Source organism: Panthera pardus, unplaced genomic scaffold (genome assembly GCF_024362965.1).
Source record: "Panthera pardus isolate Hobbes unplaced genomic scaffold, ASM2436296v1 HiC_scaffold_13, whole genome shotgun sequence".
NCBI classification, from domain to species: Eukaryota; Metazoa; Chordata; class Mammalia; order Carnivora; family Felidae; genus Panthera; species Panthera pardus.
In genome coordinates this window covers 50,251,707-50,274,248 of record NW_026526688.1, presented here as the reverse complement: position 1 = coordinate 50,274,248, position 22,542 = coordinate 50,251,707, and the positions used below count along the sequence as shown (strand labels likewise).

Genomic DNA, 22,542 nt, shown 5'->3' with positions numbered 1-22,542 from the left:
AGAGATCAAAAGGCCTTACAGATCATATGGCCAACTCTCACCTTGTACATGGACAAATGGCAAGTGGCAGAGCTAGACACTAATTAGTGCCTTCTAACTCCAAATCAGTCTTTTTCTGCTAAACTTACATTAAATTTATCAATCTCATCAAACCAAACATCACTTAGAATGTTTACTTTACTAAAGAGCTTTAAAAAGTCTTAAAAGACTTTGCCTCAGCCCCAGAGGAGTTCCTCCCAAGTCAAGACAAGAAAGGATCTATAATCTATAATCAGATTTGCTACTACAGAAAACAGATGTCAGAGCCAAGCAATAGACACAGAAATCCCCCTTGCCCTGCAGCACGTTTGGCCATATAAAAAGTCCCTGGAAGCAAGCCCAGGTCTCCCAAGCTCAGAGTCAGCAGTTGCAGAACAAAGCACTGAGGTCTGGGTTGCAGTAAAGATGAGCAGGGAGGGGGAGATGACCAACTACTCACCTCAGTAGCTGCTGGGCTCCATCCCCAGGGAGCATGGAAATGGTCAGAAGTAGCAGGAGCCAAATGCCAACCTCAGCAAACACAAAATGCCATCTATCTTAAGACACACCCAATTTCAGAGGTGTTAAAATATAAAATAACGTCCACCTTAGAATCAATGCACTATGGCAGCTGTTTGCTCAACCACCCCCAACAAACCACTCTTGGTCATTCATTTTACTTTCCTAACACACCTAGCATCCACTTAATACAGAACTGCAATTCTGGCAGCTCAGGTGGACAAAGCTCCCCCTCAATTCTAGCAGCAAATACACACAGCTTAAAATGAAGAAAACATACTCAATTCTTGAATATTCAACTGTAGATTATCAGTTTTACAGGTTAGACACTAGGAAGATTATCTACAGCAAAATTAGCAATCCAAGAACACAGCACAGAACTTTAGTAAAGTGTAAGCCAAACACCACCAACACGGGCCTCCCCTAGGGCTCTCTTGAAACACAGGCCTACCCCAAGCCTACCAAGTCAGAAACCTGCAAAATCCCCAGGTGATTCCTATGCACATTAAATTTTGAGAGGGTTGGTAGAGGAAAAGCATGGTTTTGGAGTCCATCAAAAAAGCCTGGGGGCGCCTAGATGGCTCATTTGGTTGAGTGTCCGACTCTCAGTTATGACCCTAGCGTCATGGGATCAAGGCCTGTGTCAGGCTCCAGACCAAGATTCTCTCTCTCTCTCTCTCTCTCCCCCTCTGACCCTCTCATCAGCTCACACGCTCTCCTTCTAAAAAGGGGGAGGGGGGGAAAGAAAGAAAAGAAAATAGAGACAATTTTTTTTTTAAAAAGAAAAGCCTGAGTTCACATTCCCACTCCACCACTTACTTGTGCAAAGGTAAGTGAGGAACCTCTCTCCTAAATACAGCCCCATACTGTGTGCAAAAATGGAACTTATTCATCAGCCAAACGTGACCATCTTATAAACAACCTCATTCACTCTAAAAACAACACAAACTAAAATAGTCATGATTTGATGCCTAGAGCACATCCAAAATTTTTGTCCAATTTACAAAATAAACCAAATCAAGAGGACCTGCTTGTCTTCTGGAAGACTTAGAACTGAAGATCTAATACCAAATGTGTTTTAGCCTAGATTTCACATCTGTATTTTTTAGCAAGTTTATTAAAGTCCAGTAAGAGGCAAGTCCATTACAAACAACTACTGTGGATTCCAGAAATAAAGTATACATACTACCTTTGCTCATCCTGGCACAACCCCTCTGGGCTGGATGGCAGCAAGATTTTCAGGATTAGGGAACTGACGCAACAGCCATCAGAATGAAAGGAAAGATTTGAGGATTCACAGAAACACAGCATCATGAACTGCAGCAGCTTATTTCTGGTTGGCTCACAAACAATTGTGGTCAAAAAGTCTGCTTTAAGAATTTACAGCAGTGATTCTTAACTATGAGCGATTCTGCCCAAGAAACATATAAAACAATGACGCTGGACAGTCTTGGTTGTCATAACTGGTAGTGGAACGGGGTGAGCTACTCGTATCTAGTCAGCAGAGGCCAGGGATGCTGCTAAATACTACAAGCACGGGACAACCACCCAGAGCAAAGAATTATCCAGCCCTACATGTCATTAGTGCCACTGAGGAGATACTCTGATTTAGAGTCAACATTCAGAAGACAGTACAGCACATACAGTTCATTATTTAAGAACAATTTACCTTTTCCTTACAACCAAAAGGAGATTTCTGCACTTACAGACATTGCAAATATAAACTAAAATTAACTAGGAGGAAAGAGTAAAAGCTTTCTTCTAACAGTTTTGCTTCAAAGCTATACTGCTTAATAGCTAGACAAAATTTTGCTCAGCAAACCTACTGTTATCAATTCTGGCACCAAAAACATAAGGACTAAAAAACTTAAATATCTGTAATGCAGACATCCATCAGATCAGCATTGGCATCTAAGATTTTTGAGAAACGGCAGATCGAAAAGGATAGAAATGAGTCAACCAGAGTAGTAAGTCATGTTGCTCATTTTTGTTGACATTGTTTTGTTTTGTTTTTAAAACTAAAAAACAGCTCCTGCTTCTTCAACACTGGCTATTTTCTCATGCCTAATGATTATACCTTGGTAACTCGTGGACATGAAAACTGACCCTCAAGTTACTAAGTCAATTACTGGTTATGACACTGACCAGAATGTACCGAGCAATGTGCCTGGCATACAGTAGGTGTTCAACACATCTTATAAATGAGCAAATAACCAAACGACTAGGAAATAAACCCTACTTTAGCCCTGTCCATTCTATTTTCAGAATATGGAATAAAGACTTGATAACTTTATGTATCAAAACTATAACATTCTACATACTAAAACCTCCTAGCATTTAATCTAGTATTCCAGAGCAAAACAATCCATCAACCTACAACTGCCAAGTCAGGAGCCATGCACGCCAACATTCATTTTTAGTTTGTTTCATGAACAATGCTTCCTGGGGAAGCTACATGAGTTCTCCTGCTGACTAGTTCTACCATCATTCATAAAAGCCTAGACTTCCACTCACTGCACGTTTCTTCCCATCACAATGGAACAATACAGCAGTCATGGCCTGGAGTCCTACTGTATGCAAATGTATGCAAGTACATGCATGATCAAAAAATAATTAGTAACCTCACATAACATTTAAGTTGGTTCTTGAGGAATTCTGGAATTTATGAATGATAAAGAGCTACTACTCTACAAAGATCCTTTCTCCTAGTATGCTAATAAGGTATTTGGCTTCTAAATCCTGGCAGAAATCAGCAAATTCACATTAATTAGGAAAGTATCAATTTACATCATAAATATTTAATTAGCTATCATAAGTTAGATCCCCAATTAATAGATAGCCAATATCTCTTAATATGTAAGGGATGGAAATGTAAGTAGTTATTGCTATTAACAAGCAACAATCGAACATTTCTACAATTTGGTAAGTGACAGTTGCTGAAGTGCAGCAGAGGAATTTGGATTCAAATGGAAGAACTACCTAAATATGGAATCTTTTATAAAAGCAGCTCACAACTAGCCATAGGCAGGTCTTTGAAGTTGGGAAGCAAGAAAAATAGGGCATGAAGAAATTAAGTGTATGAACCCAAGTCATAAAGTAGACCAAGAACAGGGAACACAAAAAGGTAAAACATACTTGACAAGTAATAAAATTAGAAAATATGTGTGGAAAATATAAAGCACCATACAAACACATAATGCCACCTATTAAATTCAGCAATTTAAATACACTTAAAATGTTCTCCTTTCTCTCCTTAAAATTTTGCCTAGCCAAAGTCAACAGTCTCCAGTCTCAAACAACACATACACATGTGTGATACACTTCTGTAATGAATCCATTTCTGAAAATGAGCCTTATGTCAAGTCACCATACAGGCAATAAGGTAAACAGCAATTAGCTTTTGTCCTCCATCCTCCCCTTTCCTCTAACTTAAAAAAGTAACCCAGGACGCCTGGGGGGCTCAGTCAGTTGAGTTTCCGACTGCAGCTCAGGTCATGATCTCACACTTCACGGGTTCAAGCCCCGTGCCGGGCTCTGTGCTGATGGCTCAGAGCCCGGAGCCTGCTTCAGATTCTGTGTCTCCCTCTCTCTCTGCCCCGACCCCGCTCTACTCTCTCAAAAATAGACATTAAAAATATATTTAAAAAATTTAAAAAGTTTTAAAAAGAAGTAACCCATCACAGAGCTCAGGAATTAAGAAAATGAGGTATAAAGGGAAGCTCATAGTCCTGTATACCTGCTTTTGAGACAAGGACCCATGTGAAACAGCTTGAGGTGACTAGGGTGGAGAGATAATCAACAGAGAGAGACCAAGCAGCATTAAAATATCTTGATTTTTCAAGGGACTCATTCATTCAATAAACATTAAGCAGTAGGGAAAGTTAGGTAATGAAAAGAAAGGGAAAGGAATAAGAAGGTGAACACAGTGAACTACTTTTCTATTTATAACTTACTTTAAATTTGGGTCTGATGCAGTATTAAAAAACAATTTAGGTTTTGATTTTAGGTTATATTTTAGGTTATGAGATAAGTCTGTTTTAACTCATAAAAGAAGTTGTACATGATCCCTATAAAGCTGTAGGTCAAATAGCATAGGTTAGAGGTTCACCATCAAATGAGAGAATGCAGGGGTGTCTGGGTGGCTCAGTCAGCTAAGTGTCCAACTCTTGATTTTGGCTCAGGTCGTAATTTCACGGGTTCTTGGTATGGAGCCCTGAGTCGGGCTCCACGCTGACAGTGCAAAGCCTGCTTGCAATTCTCTCTCTCCCTGGCTCTCTGCCCCTCCACCGCTCATGTGCCCACGCTCTCTTGCTTTCTCTCAAAATATATAAATAGTTTTTAAACAAGAGAATGCATATCAAGAGGACAACACAGTGCTGACCGAGCACATAGAAAATGCTCAAAACTTGTTAGCAATTATTATCACATAAGATTAATACAATCTCCTCCTATTTTACTTTGTAAACATTTTATTTATGCATGTAAGCTGTGCCTTTTCAAGAAATTTAGATTTGGTAAAAAAGAAAAACATGCACTGACCATGGTCAGAAGTCCTAAGACCTAAGTTCTAATTTGGGTATTAATTGGTTGAGTGACCCAAAACAAAATTCTCTCAGTCTCAGATTCCTTACTTTGAATTAGTAAAGAGTACAAATAGACTAAGAGGAGGAGACATTCCCTAAAGAATTGATTTGTAGCAATTAAGAAATCATTTATGCAACATGACTTTTCAGCAATTCCTTTATATTACACATTTATAATTTTTGCTATAATTTCTGATTTCTGGTAGCTCTGTTTTATAAATTCTCCTTCACAGCCACGTAGCCTCTTCTCAAACAGAAAAACGAGAGCCATAGCTATAATCACCAAGTTATTAAATAATGTCAAAGAAAAAAACCAGAGATGCTAAACCTAGTGAAGTCTACCAGACTTTGTACAATCTTAGACCTAGAAAAACTGGACAAGATTTTTCCTGTTAGTTTTGCTTAGAAATCACATTTTAGGAAAATATCATCTGATCTATTCATGTAACATATATATTACTTGCAGAGCCCAACTCAGGGCTTGACCTTACAACCCTAAGATCAAGACCTGAGCTAAAATCAACCAACTGAGCCACTGAGGCACCCCTCAAGTAATATTTCTTAAAGGAGAGTGGACACAGATAAAAAAACAATGTGTACCAACTTTATAAGGAATAGCCTTTATTATTATCTCTACTGTTGCCTGAGGTCTAGCCAGAAGTAAAGCCTTTAACAGCCTGACTGGCAGAAGTCCAAGCCTGATTATTAATGACACTGAGTTCTCTTCTAGTCTTCCTTCTTGTTCCCTTAGTTGACCATGATGACTGACATGACAATAACTACTCTGGCATGACATTAGGTTTCCAAAATGGGGTTCTCCTTTTACAGTTTTACTATTAAGGGCTGGGAGGGAGGGAAAATGGCAGTGAAAAACAATCTCGTATCTCTCTATATAGTTTTCATTTGGAAAAATGGGCACATTCTGGTCTTAACACTTCCACAGAGACCTTGGATTCTAGTAGGGAGATGTGATATGCTTAGCTGACCCTCTCTACCACTGCTGCTCTGGTCCAAGTTTACAACACCCCTCACCTAGGCTCCTGCAATAATAGCCTCTGAACTGTTTCTTCTGCTCTTTTCCCCATAGTCCAACACATATTACCCTTTCCTCAAAACCCTCCAATGGCATCCTAACATACTTCTAATAAAATCTAGAATCCTTACCATGGCCAAGCATGCATGCATGCTTGGTACTATCTGTAAGCAGACTAATAAAAGATAAAAAGATTGAACTAACATTTGAGTTGCCACTCACTCAAGAGACGGAACTTGCCATTTGAGTCCAACCAAATAAACTGCTTGTGAAAACTAAAGTATCAATACTTCACAGAGAAATAAAACAAAATCCAGTCTTCACAATGTAATATTCACAATGTACAGAGTTTAATACAAAACTGTGCGATGTACCAAGAACCAGAAAAACATGACCTTCAAGAAAAAAGAAAAATCAATGAAAGCAAAACCCCAAATGTTGGAATCAGCAAAGGTGTTAAAGTAGCTATTATAACTATGCTCAATAAAATGTACTCAGAATGGAAAAAAAAAAAGGGAGGAAATCTCATCAGGGAAATGGAAACTATTACTTTAAAAACATGGATATTCTGGAACTGGAAAATATAATATTTGCAATTTAAAATTGACTGGATGAGCTTAAGTGTAGAGATGACACAAAAGTTTGTGAACATGATGATAAATCAAGAGAAATTATCAAAATTGCAGAACAGAAAAAAAGATTAAAAAAAATGAATAGAGACACTAAGAACTGTGGGATGGAATCAAAATGTCTAATATTCACAGGGCATCTGGGTGGCTCAGTCGATTGAACATCTGACTCTTGATTTCAGTTCAGGTTATCATCTCATAATTCATGAGATCAAGCCCCACATCAGACTCTGCACCGACAGTGCAAAGCCTGCTTGGGATTCATTCATTCATTCTCATTCTCATTCTCTCTCTCTCTCTCTCTCTCTCCCTCCCCTCTCTCCCTCCCTCCCTCCCTCCCTCTGCCTCTCCCCAGCATGCGTATGCATGCTCTCTCACTCTCTCAAAATAAATAAATATTTTTAAATGTCTAATATACATATAATGAAGCCCCCAAAGGAGAGGAGGAAAAGAATGGGGCAGAGAAATATACCTGAATAGATAATGACATAAAAATTTTCCAATATATGAAGAAAAAATAAATTGACAGATTTAAGAAGCTTAGTGAACCCCAGTCAGAACACAAATAGAAGAAAACCATGCCAAGGCATATCATACTCAAAGCACTGAAAACTAAACATAAAGTCTTGAAAGCAGCCAGAGGAAAAGAACGTGTTCCATATAGGAAAACAAAAATTTGAAGACCACTGACATACCATCAGAAACAAGGGAGACCTGAAAACAGTGGAACATCTTTAAGATGCATGAAAGTGGTGGTCCCCAACCCAGTAGGGAGTTTTTCTCAAAGGACTAGCTTTCAAATCCTTTGACATAATACTTATTCCCCACACAGGGCACCTGGATGGCTGGGTCCATTGAGTGTCAGACTTGATTTTGGCTCAGGTCATATTCTCACAGTTCCTGAGACTGAGCCCTACATCGGGCTCTGCACTCAGTGTGGAGCCTGCTTGAGATTCTCTCTCTCTCCCTCTGCCATTCTCTCCCACTTGCACTCCCTCTCTCTCTCTAAAATTTAAAAAAAGAATTAATACTACTCTCCACTTCCATTAGACATTCTTAGTTATTAAGCTCCCAGAGCTAATGAACCTGATTCAACTGTTTACAAAACAGGCAAGAGACAGAGCAGTCACCCACCACCACCACCTCTGTTCAGCAGCCCCGCCCCATTCTGACGAGTCAGCTACTTCAACTAGTGGCACTTGCCCCATCTCTCTGGGTGGAGTCTAGTCACCTTGCCCAGGCCCTTTCCCATTTGAACTGAAGAGAATTAAATCTTTTGGGGCAAGAGTGTCAAAGGATGGTGGTAAAGATCACATTTGCTTTAAGCCAGATCCAATGTAGTTTCCCCTTTGTCATCTAAATAATAGACAAGTATGAGGAATTTGACAAATCCCAGAAGGCACCCCTAAGACAATCCCTCTCTACTCAAAAACCTAGTGCTCAATACATTTCATAGCCCACAAATATTTACCATTTATGCCTCATGCTTAGGTGAGAACCTGAGCACAAGGGAAGCACAAATTGCCCCTCAATTTCTGAAATGATATGTGTGGGTTCCTAGATTAATTCAAATATGCTGATTTGAAATCATTTTCCCTTCAGGATTGGAATCTGACAGATTGCCTGGGAACCACCCTACTGCTAATTTTATAAAGACCCGTTAATTATAACATAATGAATTGGGTACATCTGCATCCTGGGTAGGAAAACTACTCTGCAACGTCTCATAACGGTGCCATTTCTCCACAGGGGAGAGAGAGAGCTGCGAGTCCCTCCTAGTATTGATACCTGGTAGTGTTGGCTCTGTGCCCAAGAGGTCAGCAATTCAACCACTGCCCCCCAAAAAACCTGCCTCTCTTAAACAGAAAGAACAGGCAAAATATTTAGAGAATACAGTGAATTCTCCAGCTTAAAAATGTTTCCTCTTTTTCAGAAGAACTAGGAAAAAAACTGGTATCATGAGTATGGGCAAGCTATTCAGAATGGCCCCCCATTTGGAAAGTTTCTGGCACTTTCCAACTAGGCATTGTATTATTGCAATGAGCTGCCCAGTAATCAAAGAGGAGTACTTATTTCCCACCAGAGCTAAAAGAGAGGATTAGTTCTGGTAAGTTCTCTAACTAATTTCAGTCATTGTTAACAGGGTGGCATCAGCTTCTCTACATCCCTATCAAATTCAAAGAAAACTCAGGAAAAAAGGAAAACCAAGGCTGCTTTATTATTCTATTTGAGCAGCATCCACCTTTCACAGAACAAACGCTTTTTTCTTTTTAATTTCAATGACATTTAAGAAGCTGTAACTGAGAAAGAAAAAAGTGAAATTTATTTGGAAAGAAATCTTATAAAGAAATCTCCCTATTTATAACACTTTTCTTAATATACAAGATAAATTCTGGGATCAAAAGTTTTTAGAACACTACAGTCTCTGAAGAGCCTCAGAGTATAAATTCAACTAAATAAAAGAAAAGAAAAGATGAGCAGTGGTGGTAAGCACATAGCAGCAGTAATAAGAAAGACAATTTTAAAGATTTGTACAGGAGAAAGCAAGTAATAAGAGCTGTTATGCAGAGGATACAAGAAGCCTTTATCAGTGAAGTGAGTTAACCCTGTCCACAACATAGACAGATATCCATACTGCCTCCCATCTTCTTGGACATGAAAGGGTAAGTAGGAATCAAAAAATTATTAGGCACCTTTCTAGATTCCTTACTTGTATTATTTTATTTTTCTGTTTAACCCATAAGTCAAAGAAGTTAATTAACTCATCAAAGATCCAAAAGGACTACTTAATCCCAGGTCTATATTAATCCAAAACTCATACTGCCCTAACATTATACCATGCTGCTGCTTAGAAAATACTTCACATGAATTAGTTTCTTGATATAAATTTTCAAAACACTGGTCTAGTCCAAACATTCCCCTTCAGACAAGTTCTTCCTAAAAATTACACTAATTTTCTTAAGCAAGCTTTTGGCAATGGATGGCCCACCAGAACTTTTGCCTATCTTTGCTACCTTTTTCTGGAAAGTCTATGCCATGGGGTAAGTGGTTGGAACTTTGTTTGCTTATGACTTGCTCTAAGGCCTCACATTTAAGATAAATGGGTAATCTGCTAAGGCCAACTTTATGTCAGAAGGTGGATAAACAAAGTACTCAGAACTAAAGCCCTATTCTACATAACAGATTATTTTTCCTGTAAAATACAGCATCCAAGTCAACAGATAAAGTAAAGAATCTGAGAAAGAACCTGTAAGAGACCATAGAAAAGGTGCAGGATCTCCAACTCCCAAATATTTCAAACCCCCAACTCTAATCCTTCAAAAGACTTCTGTAATATCCTGATAAAGAAATGGGTCTTCCTGCTAAAACAGGGAGGTGATTAAAAATGCAGCTTCTGGAATCAGACACTAAAGCTCAGCTTGTCCTTTATTAATCATGACCTTGGGCAGAACAGTTAATCTCTCGAAGCCTTAGTTTCCATAGATATAAAGTGAAGAGACCATAATAATGTAAGTTCTATAAATCCTAAATTCTATAAACCCTGAAATCACAGGTGCTTACTAATAGCTCTGTCATCATCATTCTCATCAACATGTTTGTTATGACACAGAAAACATCAATGGGGTAACTGAAGGGCTTTTGTAAACCTTCATGAGGCCAGTATGGATTTCAGTTTTGGAGAGTCTTAGGAGATTTAGAGGAAGTGAGTAGCAGAAATGGAACTGGCAAGGCCTGAAAGGACTGAAAAAGAAGCAAGCAGAAATTCCATGGGGAAAGGAAATCTGTATGGGGGGGAAAAAGTGTATCTATAAAGATACACTTTATATATATTTGGAAAAAGGATTAAGGAGTAAAATGCTATCTCATGCAGTAAAACAAACTGCTTTTTTCTATTACCATAATAGGGACGCCAATGTCGGGCCACAGAAGGTCCTCTGACGGTAGCTTGGGAGAATTCCATACCACCACGACCTTGTTCAGGTAAGGGAGGCCATTCAGTCTCTCTAAAGAGTTCATAAGCACTTCCTCCCTCTCATAAGTCAACATCACCACCGTGAACTGCTCTCGTGGAACGTTGCCTCCAAGTGCCGCCTGAAACTCCTTGCCAGAACCCCCAGCTCCACCACCAATAGGCCGAAATCCAGTCCCTGAGCCCAAGAATTTGGCCTCTGAGGGCAATACAGGGTCAAAGGGTGTGTGGGGGAACAGATGGAAAGGCCCTGGAGCAGAGTTCCAGCTGCGGTAAAAATCAGTGACAGTCAAAGTAAAGTTGCGGAGGTATTTGGGTGAGGCATAAGGCGGCTCCGTTTCCACTGGCCCCAGGTCCAGATCCCCATTGTCGGCCATGTTAGGGTCCGTTCCAGCCGCCTTGCCTGAACGATGGGGGATCTCAGCTGCCGCCTCTTCCCGGATGGGAGCAGCTGGGATCTGTATGCGAGTCCTAATCATAGCCAGCACGGTATTAAAAATACTGTCAGCGGTTGAGAAGTACGTCTCCCAGAGAAAGCGGCCTTGCCGCCTCATAGCCAGCAGATCACTATCTGAGAGGCTTCGTAACAGAAAATGAACCTCGGTAACACGTGGCTTGGGCACCACCAGGGCTGCCTCATTCCACTGCAGCATGTCCTGGTAGGGAAGCTGGACTTGCTCCCCCAGCACAACTGGGACAGCACCAACTTCCAGGGCTTCAAAGAGCCGTGTTGCACACCCAGATGAAATAACCAAGTGAGGGTCCCCAGGAGTGATAATGAGGGCAAAGGTGGAAAGCTTCAGTAATTCTAAGCGGTCCTCACGCTCCCCACACAGTGCCCACTCAGTAGGCAGACTGGGTTTAGGCTGGTTTTTGCAGGTAAATTCTACCAGGACCTGATCTAGCTTGCTGTCCTGTACAGCCTTTAAGGTGGCAATGATACGATCATCATAGTCGGCTGGAGGGTCACCCTCCATTTCTTCTTCAAAGGAGCGGGCCTCCTGAAGGCTGGATCTCAGTGATTCAATCTTCTCACCCTGGAAGGTGAAAAGATATTTCCGCTTAACTGGCACCTGTGGTGGGATTTCCATGAAGTTGGGCTCTGACATGGCATGGACTAGTGGTGACACTACCAAGTCAAATCCAGGTCTGTACTGGGCAGCATAGAAAGTAGACTGGGCCACCATGGCCCGGCCTGTACTGACATTATATAGTAAATTCTGTGTATCTGACTTCCGCGACAGATTGATGATGACATGGTTGTGTCCATCTGTCCGCCAATGTGGTAGAGAATAGAGCTGCTTCTCAAGTTCAGCAGGCCGAAGCACTACTGGCTCCTGTATTTCTCCCACTAATATCACATAAAGGCAGGCAATGTCCGCATTTTCTGTAACATAAACACTGGCTCGCGCTGTAGCCTGAAAAGCCTGCTTGACCAAAGGATCCAGGTAGCTGCCAAAGGCAAACTGGTCACTGTCATACACATAGACTGGAAAACCAGAGGTGAGAGGACAGCGAGAATAATCGAAACAATTGTGCAGCCGGCATCCCCGTATGACCTTTGGGGGAGGAAGACCGGCATCGTCCTTCTCTGGAAGCAATCGGATAGGCAAAGAAAGTTTGGGCTGATTTTGAGCCATCAGCTCTTTGTAAGAATGCTCAGTCTGGCTAATGACATTCTTGAGCTGAAGCAAGTCCTGCTTGGCATTCTCAATGCTCTTCTTACAGGCTTCAATCTTCAGATTCAGCTTGGCAATTTCACTGTTCAGCTCTTGCCGCTTGGCTTCCAGCTGCAAAAGCTCTTCGCTTACAGACTCACGAATCCGGCAAAGATCCAGCACATGCTTTACCTCGCATAGTTCATTACCAGCCCTTGGGCCAAAAATCCGCTTGCCTGCCTCATCAGCCTCATCCAGAGTGGTGAGATAATAGTGAGCAATAAGGGGGAAGAAAACCAGAATGATGAAGAGCGTGAAACTGAGCCACGTGAGTCGGATCCGGTTGGACCACCGTAACATACAGGTTTGACCTCCATTCCCCACTCCCCCATTCCGCAACATGGTATAGCCCGTCATGAGTTCCTGTGTGGCTCTTGCCCCCTCTAATCACGTTGGGTCACTCGCCATAACCATGAGTTTCTATTAGACGAACTCAATCTCTTTTCACTCAGACCTTTCTGTTAAGAGTTAGTGTGCTCCCTGTACAAGGCACCAAATAAAATGGAAATTTCATTTTCCTCAGCTGTAATTGAAATGGTCTCTGACCTTATTCCAGCAGATTTTAAGTTCTGGTTGCTGACCAAAGAACATGTCCTTAATCTTTACTGAATGGTAAAAGGTACCACATTGTTGATGAGATGAAAAGGAGAAGGTCCCTGATGATGAAACCCAGGAAAAATACCCTGGAATCAGACAGACTTTTTCAACTGCCATAGCTCTTGTTCCTTGGTTTTGCTGAGCAACAAATATGCATAGTTACTATTCACAGTTATAAAGTAGCTGGTTAGAACAGAAATGAATGTCACCCTCTTATCGATGTCCTTGCCAACAATGAGGCCTGCAAAAAAAAGAGAACCATGTAAGTCTTGAAAAGATTATGTGCGACAACCCCACCCTTCCCCAGTTTCTAGAAAATGCTTAAATCTGAAAAGGTAAAATAATAGTTGGAACACTGATGTGTGTCTCACAGAACATTTTAAGTTTGGTTCAGGTTGTCTTAGTATGGATATTTTACAGTATGGCTAATAAGAAATGGGTAAGCGTCCAAAAACAACTTCAGTTTTTATATACACATAGACACACCCTGTCCTCCAATTTAACAAGATACAGGGCAGAATTAGAGCTCTATAAAATGAAGATCAACAACATTTAACAGAGGGCAAAGATGTATGCGACAATTTGTTATTCTAAATGGAAAGAAACACCATCCTGTCCAGCCTTGATAGTCATGTTCATTCCTTAGTCATGTTTATTCCTAACATGAGCCTCCTTTTGAACCACTTAAAAAAAAAAAGACTCTGAAAAGCTCAAGGCTTTACAGTCAGAGTTGAAATTAATGGAAGAGAACTCTTTTGATCTTTACCCAGTAGTAGGTGCATTAATCCAGAGACAAAATGTATTTCCTAGTTTGCTTCTCATTTATCTTATGCTAGCAGACATCAAGTGTTCCTCTTTAAAATATAAATAGTAACTTGGTCTTTCAGAAAGACTACTATACTTAGAAATGTGGGGCATTATTTCTTCTCCTTTGGAGACAGATTTGCTTTCAAACCTTATACCTCAGTTTCCTAATCTCCCCAAATGGAGATAAGTATACTGAGACAGAAACAATATATTGTGTTGCTATGACAAGAAAGGACAGAGAATGTGAGAGTACTTTCAGCTAATAAATCTTGAAACAACATTCTCACTCCTGTTCATTTACCAACTTTACTATCGCAGGCTACAAAAGCTCTTCACTTGCTTTCATCTTGAACTCAACATATCTAGAACTGAATTCATAATATTCTACGCCAAAGAATATTCCCAATTCCTTTCATTTATTTCCTCCAGAAAGTATTTACCATACTCTTAACATGTCTAAAACATGCTCAGTATAACTACAGGAGAAGCGAGAATGCAAAATAATCTTCAACCTTGTGGAACCTCCTTTAACCTAAGAGATAAAATATAAACAAACAGCAAGGACACTACTACAGGGTAGTATAAGTAGCACATCACAGGTGCTCAATCTTCTCTCTAGCTTCTATGCTTGTTAGAGGTGTAAAATTATTAGAGCTGGGATAGAATCACCTCTCCTTTAAATAAAAAAAGTTGCCAATGTTAATAAAAGGCTTGAGTAAGCAGAATAAGAGAATAATGACAACAAAAAACAAAAACTATTGATCACAAAAAAGCTTAAACTTGGAGGATCAAAAGTTGGATAATTAACAGCTAACCAAATATCCCAGAAAATGTAAGTCAATATTTCTAAAGCATTATCCTTTTAAATCAAATGTTAAAAATTTCTCTTCCTGTTTTCAAAAGAATATTCTCTACACCTTACAAACAAATTATAACAAAGAAAGAATTAAGTGGAAGAAAAAAAGGAATGCATAATCAAGGAAATTCAGTTGATTCATTCCCTCCTTACCATATGTTTCTGGATCCTTCCTTTCTCTAACTCATGCAGCATTTTACTTCAGTATATAATTTCTTAAAATAGTAAGCTCCAGGTCCAGGGCTTGCTCTCCTGATAGAAAATAGAAAAGTGACATGCTATTAGAAAAATACTCAATACTAAAGGCATTATTAAAGAATGTATTTACTGAAGGGGAAGATGCTGGGGGAGTACAAGGACCCCAGGCTCGCCTCATCCCATGAACACAACTAGATAACTACCAAATCATCCTCAATACCCCAGAAATAAACCTAAAGGCTGGAAGAACAAACTCTACAACTAAAGGTAGAGAAGGCAGGAAGAGTGGACACATGGTTTGTGAGAGAAATGGATCCTGGCCACTGTGGTGGGTGGGGAGCCACAGAAGGGCAAGAGAGACCAGGACACAGGGAACACAAATTCCCATAGCAATTGGCTCGGAAAGCGAGAGGGGCCAAATGTCATGAATTCTTGCAATTGGTGGGGCTTAAAGCCTGGAGTTTTAACAGTAGGTGTGGGGGGGGGGGGGGGCTGGGGGATGGTGGGAGGGTACAGACTAAGGGAGAGGCCAAAGGGCATTGGGACTATTCCTAGAGAGAAGGCAGGGCACAGTCAGTGGACTTTCAGTAGAAACATCAATCTGAAGAGCACCTGGAGCACACAGTGGGGAGGTTACCTGCTCATCCTAGAGCCTGGGTAGTATTTGCAGAGAGACCTCTCTGGGAACAATGGAACTGACCTGCACCACTTCTCTCCCCTGCACCTCAGCATAAGCACAGAGTCACCTGCAGGAACCAGCACACCGCTGACACTCCCTACCTAACTTGCTTACACCAAGCCCCCAACCCCTCAAGCTCAGGTGGAACTGCCCTCAATCCCAGCTCAGCAGGACCCCTACCCCAGGAGACTGGCATAACCCCCTGCCCACACCACATCTTCCAACCTGGGAGTTTTGCAGGGCCTTGGTTCAGGCAATAGTGGTAACAGGTCTCATTTCATAAGCAGACCAGAACACATCTAGTTAGAACTCACCACATTCAGGCCAGAGATGAAACACTGCTCACTACAGACAAAGAAAGCCTCTGCAGACAACTGGCCTAAAGGATAAAGCGACCAGAACACAATAGCAGAGCACATGCAGCACACACTGAAGACACTCTCTGAAGTGCTAGGCCCTGGGGAACACGGGACACTACACTGCAGGGCACTACTAGATCTCTTCTTCATAAGGCCATTACCCTCAAGAACAGGAGACATACCTGACTTTCCTAACATAGAGAAACAGGACCAGAGAATTAGAAAAAATAAGAAGACAGAGGTATTTGTCCCAAATGAAAGAAGAGGAGAAAGCCACAGCCAGAGATATAAGTGAAACAGATATAAGTAACATGCCTGACAGAGAATCTAAAGTAATGATCCTAAAGATACTAGCTGGACTTGAGAAAAGAGTGGAAAGCATCACTGAGACCATTAACACAGAGATAAGGAATAACATAGCAGAGATAAAGGGCTCAATAAATGAAATTAAAAACACACTTGATGGAATGAACAGCAGGTTGGAAGAACCAGAGGAACAAATTAATGACATAGAAGACAGAGTAATAGAAAGTAATCAAGATGAACAAAAGAGAGAAAAGAAAACTACACAAAACAAGAACAGACTTAAGGAATTCAGTGACTCTATCAAACATAATACCATTGGTATTACAGTAGTCCCAAAAGAAGAAGAGAGAGAAAGGGGGCAAAAAATTTATTTGAAGAAATAACAGCTTAAAACTTCCCTAATATGGGGGAGGAAACAGATATCCAGATCCAGTAAGTACAGAGAACCCCCAACAAAATCAACAGAAGGCAATCCACACCAAGAGATATTGTAATTAGAATGGCAAAAGGTAGTGATAAAGAAAACACGTTTAAAGAAACAAAAGAAGGCAGTTACATACAAAGGAAACCACATAAGCCTATCAGTGGGTTTTCAGCAGAAACTCTGAAAGCCAAAAGGGAGTGGCATGATATATTCAGAGTGCCAAATGAGAGAAATCTACAGACAAGAATATGCTATCCAGCAAAGCTATCACTCAAAATAGAGGAAAGATAAAGTTTCCCAGACAAACAAAAAAAATAAAGGAGTCTGTGACCATTAAACCAGCCCTGCAAGAAATATTAAAGAGGACTCTGAGTAGAAAGGAAATATCAAAAGTGATAGTATGAAAGTAGGAAACAAAAGAGAAAAAAAATGAATATTTCTGTAAAAAAACAGTTAAGGAACTCACAAAGTAAAAGGATATATAACACCATATACCTAAAATGTATGGAGGAGGAGTAAAGAATGAATTCAAACTTAAACAACCATCAACTTAATATACACTGTTATATGCAGATGTTATATATAAATCTAATGGTAACCACAACTAAAAACTACTAATAGATATGCAAATAATAAAGAAAAAGGAATCCAAATATATCACTAAAGAAAACTAGTAAACCATGAGAGGGAAAGAGAAGAACAAATCAGAGAAAAACTTCAAAAATAACTGCAGAACAAGGAATAAAATGGCAATAAATACCTATCTATCAATAATTACCTTGAATGTAAACGGACTAAATGTTCCAGTCACAAGACATAGGTGACAGAATGAATTAAAAAACAAGACCCACCTATATGCTGCTTACATGAGATGCATTTTAGACCTAGACACGTGCAGACTGAAAGTGAAGGAATGGAAAAATATTTATCATGCAAATGGATGTCAAAAGAAAGCCAGAGTAGTATTCATATCAGACAAAACAGATTTTAAAACAAAGACTGTTAACAAGCGACAAAGAAGGTCACTACATAATAATAAAGGAGACAATCCAACAGGATGATATAACATTATAAATATTTATGCACCCAACATGAAAGCACCCAAATACATAAAACATTTTATAACAAACATGAAGGAACTAGTCAACAGTAATACAATAATAGTAGGGGACTTTACTTATTTATCTATCTAGTTATCTTTTTTTATTTATTTTTTTAACGTTTATTCATTTTTTGAGAGAGAGACAGAACGTGAGTAGGGGAGGGGCAGAGAGAGAGGGAGACACAGAATCTTAAGCAGACTCCAGGTTCTGAGCCATCAGCACAAAGCCCACACAGGGCTTGAACTCATGAACCATGAGATCATGACCTGGGTGATGTTGGACACTTAACCAGCTGAGCCACCCAGGTGCCCCTCTATTTATTTATTTTTAAAGCAAGCTCTGTGCCCAATGTGGGGCTTGAACTCACAACCCTGAGACCAAGGGTCACATGCTTTACCAACTGAGACAGCCAGGTGCCCCAATAATAATAGGGGACTTAACCCGACACTTATACCAGTTGACAGATCATCCAATCAGAAAATCAACAAGGAAAAAATGGCTTTGAATGACACATTGGATCAGGTGGATTTAATAGCTATATTAGAACATTCCATCCTAAAACAGTAGAATACATATTCTTTCAAAGTGCACATGGAACATTCTCCAAAACAGACCACATATTAGGCCACAAAATAGATCTCAACAAATTCGAAAAGATTGAAGTCATACCATGCATATTTTCTGACCACAACAGTATGAAACTAGAAATCAAACACACACACATAAAAAAAAAAAAATCTGGAAAGAACACAAATACATGCAGGGTAAATAACATGCTACTAAGCAATGAATGGGTCAACCAAGAGTGCAAAGAAGAAATCAAAAAGTACATGGAAACAAATGAAAATGAAAACACAAGGGTCCCAAACCTTTGGGATGCAGCAAAAGCAGTTCTGAGAGAGAAGTTTACAGCAATACAGGTAACAACCCAACCTTAGATCTAAAGGAGCTAGAAAAAGAACAAACAAAACCCCCAAACAACAGGAGACAATACAGATTAGAGCAGAAATAAATGATAGAGAAACAAAAAAACAGTAGAAGAGATAAATAAACCAGCAGCTGGTTCTTTGAAAAGATCAACAAAATTCATAAACCTCTAGCCAGACTCATCAAAAAACAAAGAGAGGACTCAAATAAAATTATAAATGGAAAGAGGAGACATAACAACCAACACCACAGAAATACAAATAATTTCAAGAGAATATTATGAAAACCTAATGCCAACAAATTAGACAACCCAGAAGAAAGGGATAAAATCCTAGAAACAAATAACCTACCAAAACTGAGATAGGAATAGAAAATTTGAATAGACCTATTAGCAGCAAGGAGACTGAATCAGTAATCTAAAAAAAAAAAAAAAAACCTCAAAGAATGAAAAGTCCACGATCAGACAGCTTCATAGGCAAATTCTACCAAACATTTAAAGAAGAGTTAATACCCATTATTCTCAAACTATTCCAAAAAGTAGAAGAGGAAGGAAAACTTCCAAATTAATTGTATGAGGCCAACATTACCCTGATACCAAAACCAGATAAAGACACCACAAAAAAAAAGAGAACTACAGGCCAATATCTTTGATGATGAATATTGATGCAAAAATCCCCAATAAAATACTAGTAAATAGAATCCAACAATACATTAAAAAAATCATTCACCATGATCAAGTGGGATTTATTCCAGTATACAAGGGTGGCTTAGTCTCTGCAAATCAATGTTATACATCACATAAATAAGAAAAAAGATAAAAACCATATGATCATCTCAATAGACACAGAAAAAATATTTGACAAAGTACAATATCTATTAATGATAAAAGTTCAACAAAATAGGTTTAGAGGGAACATACCTCACCATAATAAAGGCCATATATGAAAAAACTACAGTGAATATCATATTCAATGGGGAAAAACTGAGAGCTTTTCCCCTAAGGTCAAGAACAACACAAGGATGTGCACTCTCACCATTTTTATTCAACAGAGTACTGGAAATCCTAGCCAGAGCAATCAGACAACATAAAGAAATAAAAGACATCCAAATTGGTAAGGAAGAAGTAAAACTCACTATTTTCAGATGACACGATACAGAAAACCCTAAAAATTCTACAAGAACCAATAAATGAATTCAGTAAAGTCACAAGATACAAAATCAAGGTATAGAAATCTGTTGCATTTCTATACACCAATAATAAAGCAACAGAAAGAGAAATTAAGAAAACAATCCCATTTCCAACTGCACCAAAATTAGTAAAATACCTAGGAATAAACCTAACCAAAGAAGTGAAAGACTTGTACTCTGAAAACTATAAAACACTGGTGAAAGAAACTGAAAATGACATAAAGAAATGGAAAGATATTCCCTGCTCATAGAGAAGAATATTATTAAAATGTCTATACTACCCAAAGCAATCCACACATTTAATGTAATTTCTATCAAAATACCAACACCATTTTTCACAAAGCTAGAACAAACAATCCTAAAATTTATATGGAAACACAAAAGACCCAGAATTGCCAAAGCAACTTTGAAAAAGAAAAACAAAGCTGGAGGTATCACAATTCCAGACTTCAAGTTACATTACAAAGCTGTAGTAATCAAAACAGTATGGTACTCACACAAAAACAGACACCTAGATCAATGGAACAGAATAGAAAACCCAGAAATGAACCCACAACTACATGGTCAACTAATCTTCAACAAAACAGGAAAGAATATCTAATGGGAAAAAGTCTCTTCAACAAATGGTGTTGGGAAAACTGGATAGCTATATGCAAAATATGAAACTGGAGGGGTGTCTGTGTGGCTCAGTCAGTTAAGCATCTGACTTTGGCTCAGGTCATGATCTCACGGTTCGTGAGTTTAAGTCCTGCATCAGTCTCTGTGCTGACACCTCAGAACCTGGAGCCTGCTTCAGATTCTGTGTCTCCTTCCCTGCCCATTCAGACTCTGTCTGTCTCTCAAAAATAAAGATTAAAAAAAAAATTTTTTTTAATGAAACTGGATCACTTCCTTATACCAAACACAAAAATAAACTCAAAATGGATTAATGAATGACCTAAATGTGAGACCTGAAACAATAAAAATCCTAGAAGAGAGCACAGGCAATAAGGTCTCTGTCATTGGCTGTTGCAACATTTTTCTAGATACGTCTCCTGAGGCAAGGGAAATAAAAGCAAAAATAAACTATTGGGACTACATCAAAATAAAAATCTTATGCATAGTAAATGAAGCAATCAACAAAACTAAAAGGTAACAGACAATCCAATTAAAAAATGAGAATAAATGAACAGACAGTTTTCCAAAGAAGACATACAGATGGCCAACAGACACATGAAAAGATAGATGCTCAACATCAATCACCATAGAATTTAACATTCAAACAGAGACACCCTTTTAAGTGAAAAGGGATGCTATCAATAATTACACTGGAACAAGAGGCATAAATTAACACTCTTGAAGACAAATCATCCAGATATATAGTTACCTATTTGTGTGCTCTAAGAAGAGGGAATAAACCAAAACAATGAAATGTTAAAAAAAAAAAAAAAAGTTCCTACCTTTTAGAAGTATATACTGAGATTTTTACAGAGAAAACAATTTATCTGGAATTTGCTTAAAAGTAAACAGGATGAATGAGGGTGGTGAAGAGTGTTTAGAAGTATAGATGAAACAAGATTAGCCGTGAGCTAACTGCTGTTGACACTGAATGATGGGGATACATGGGGATTTATTACACTATAGTCTGCATTTACATGTTTGTAATTTTTTTACATTTAGAACTCTCAAATATATTACACAGAGTCTAAACAAAACGTTTTTTTAAATGTCATCTGGAGACTGGCTACACTTAATCTAATACTGCTAGTGCTACCAACTTATATGAACACAGGTAGGAAAAAAAAACAAAAGTTCTAATGGGAACCAATAATTCAATAATGATTCAAAAGAATTTCTTCCAATTAAGTTCCATCTCTTTTATTGGAATAAAGCAAAACTGTCATCAATGTCCAGGAGCATAAAACGTTCTTTCCTAAACAGCTAATTAAATTATTGCAAGCACAAAAGAAAAAGAAAACCCCCAGAATCTCCTCTGTCATTCTCTGGAAAATGGCAATGAAGTTATTAGGATCTAGAAATAAATGTCAATGAAACACTGATAAGAAGCAATCTCCAGAGTTTTTTTTTTTTTAATCCAACTACAATATAACCTGCCTTATTCTTTACCATCTGCCCCAGCAGTGAATGCCTAACTTGTCAGCCTGCTTTAAAATTTTCTTAAATCTTTTTTTTTTTTTTTGAGAGCGAGAGAGTGAGAGAGAGAGAAACCATAAGTGGGAGAGGAACAGAGAGAGGGAGAGAGAGGGAGACACAGAATCCGAAGCAGGTTCCCAGGTCTGAGCTGTCAGCACAGAGCCTGACACAGGGCTCGAACTCACCAACCGTGAGATCATGATCTGAGCAGAAGTTGGACACTTAACCAACTGAGCCACACAGGCACCCCTTAGCCTGCTTTTACAATGCATTCTACACACAGCAACCAGAATCATCATTTTAAAAACATGAATTAGAATTTTTTTTAATGTTCATTTATTTTTGAGAGAGAGACAGAGTGCAAGCAGGGAAGGGGCAGAGAAAGAGGAAGACATAGAATCCGAAGCAGGCTCCACCTAGGCTCCAAGCTGTCAGCACAGAGCCCGATCCCATGAACTGTGAGATCATGACCTGAAGTGAAGTTGGACGTTTAAC

General features: G+C 39.1%; 1 protein-coding gene across 3 annotated transcripts in view; it reads right to left on the bottom strand.

The window, feature by feature from the left end:
* EXTL3 (exostosin like glycosyltransferase 3) overlaps nt 1-22,542 on the bottom strand; it is a 134,637-nt gene that overhangs the window by 24,380 nt on the left and 87,715 nt on the right. For all 3 annotated transcript variants that reach the window (XM_019440892.2, XM_019440891.2, XM_019440890.2), the window contains 2 exons: nt 14,884-14,982; nt 10,680-13,308 (listed from right to left, as the gene is read on the bottom strand). In XM_019440892.2, the coding sequence (XP_019296437.1) occupies nt 10,680-12,827 (2,148 nt within the window). In that variant the 5' untranslated portion in view covers nt 12,828-13,308; nt 14,884-14,982. The remainder of the gene's footprint in view (nt 1-10,679; nt 13,309-14,883; nt 14,983-22,542) is intronic.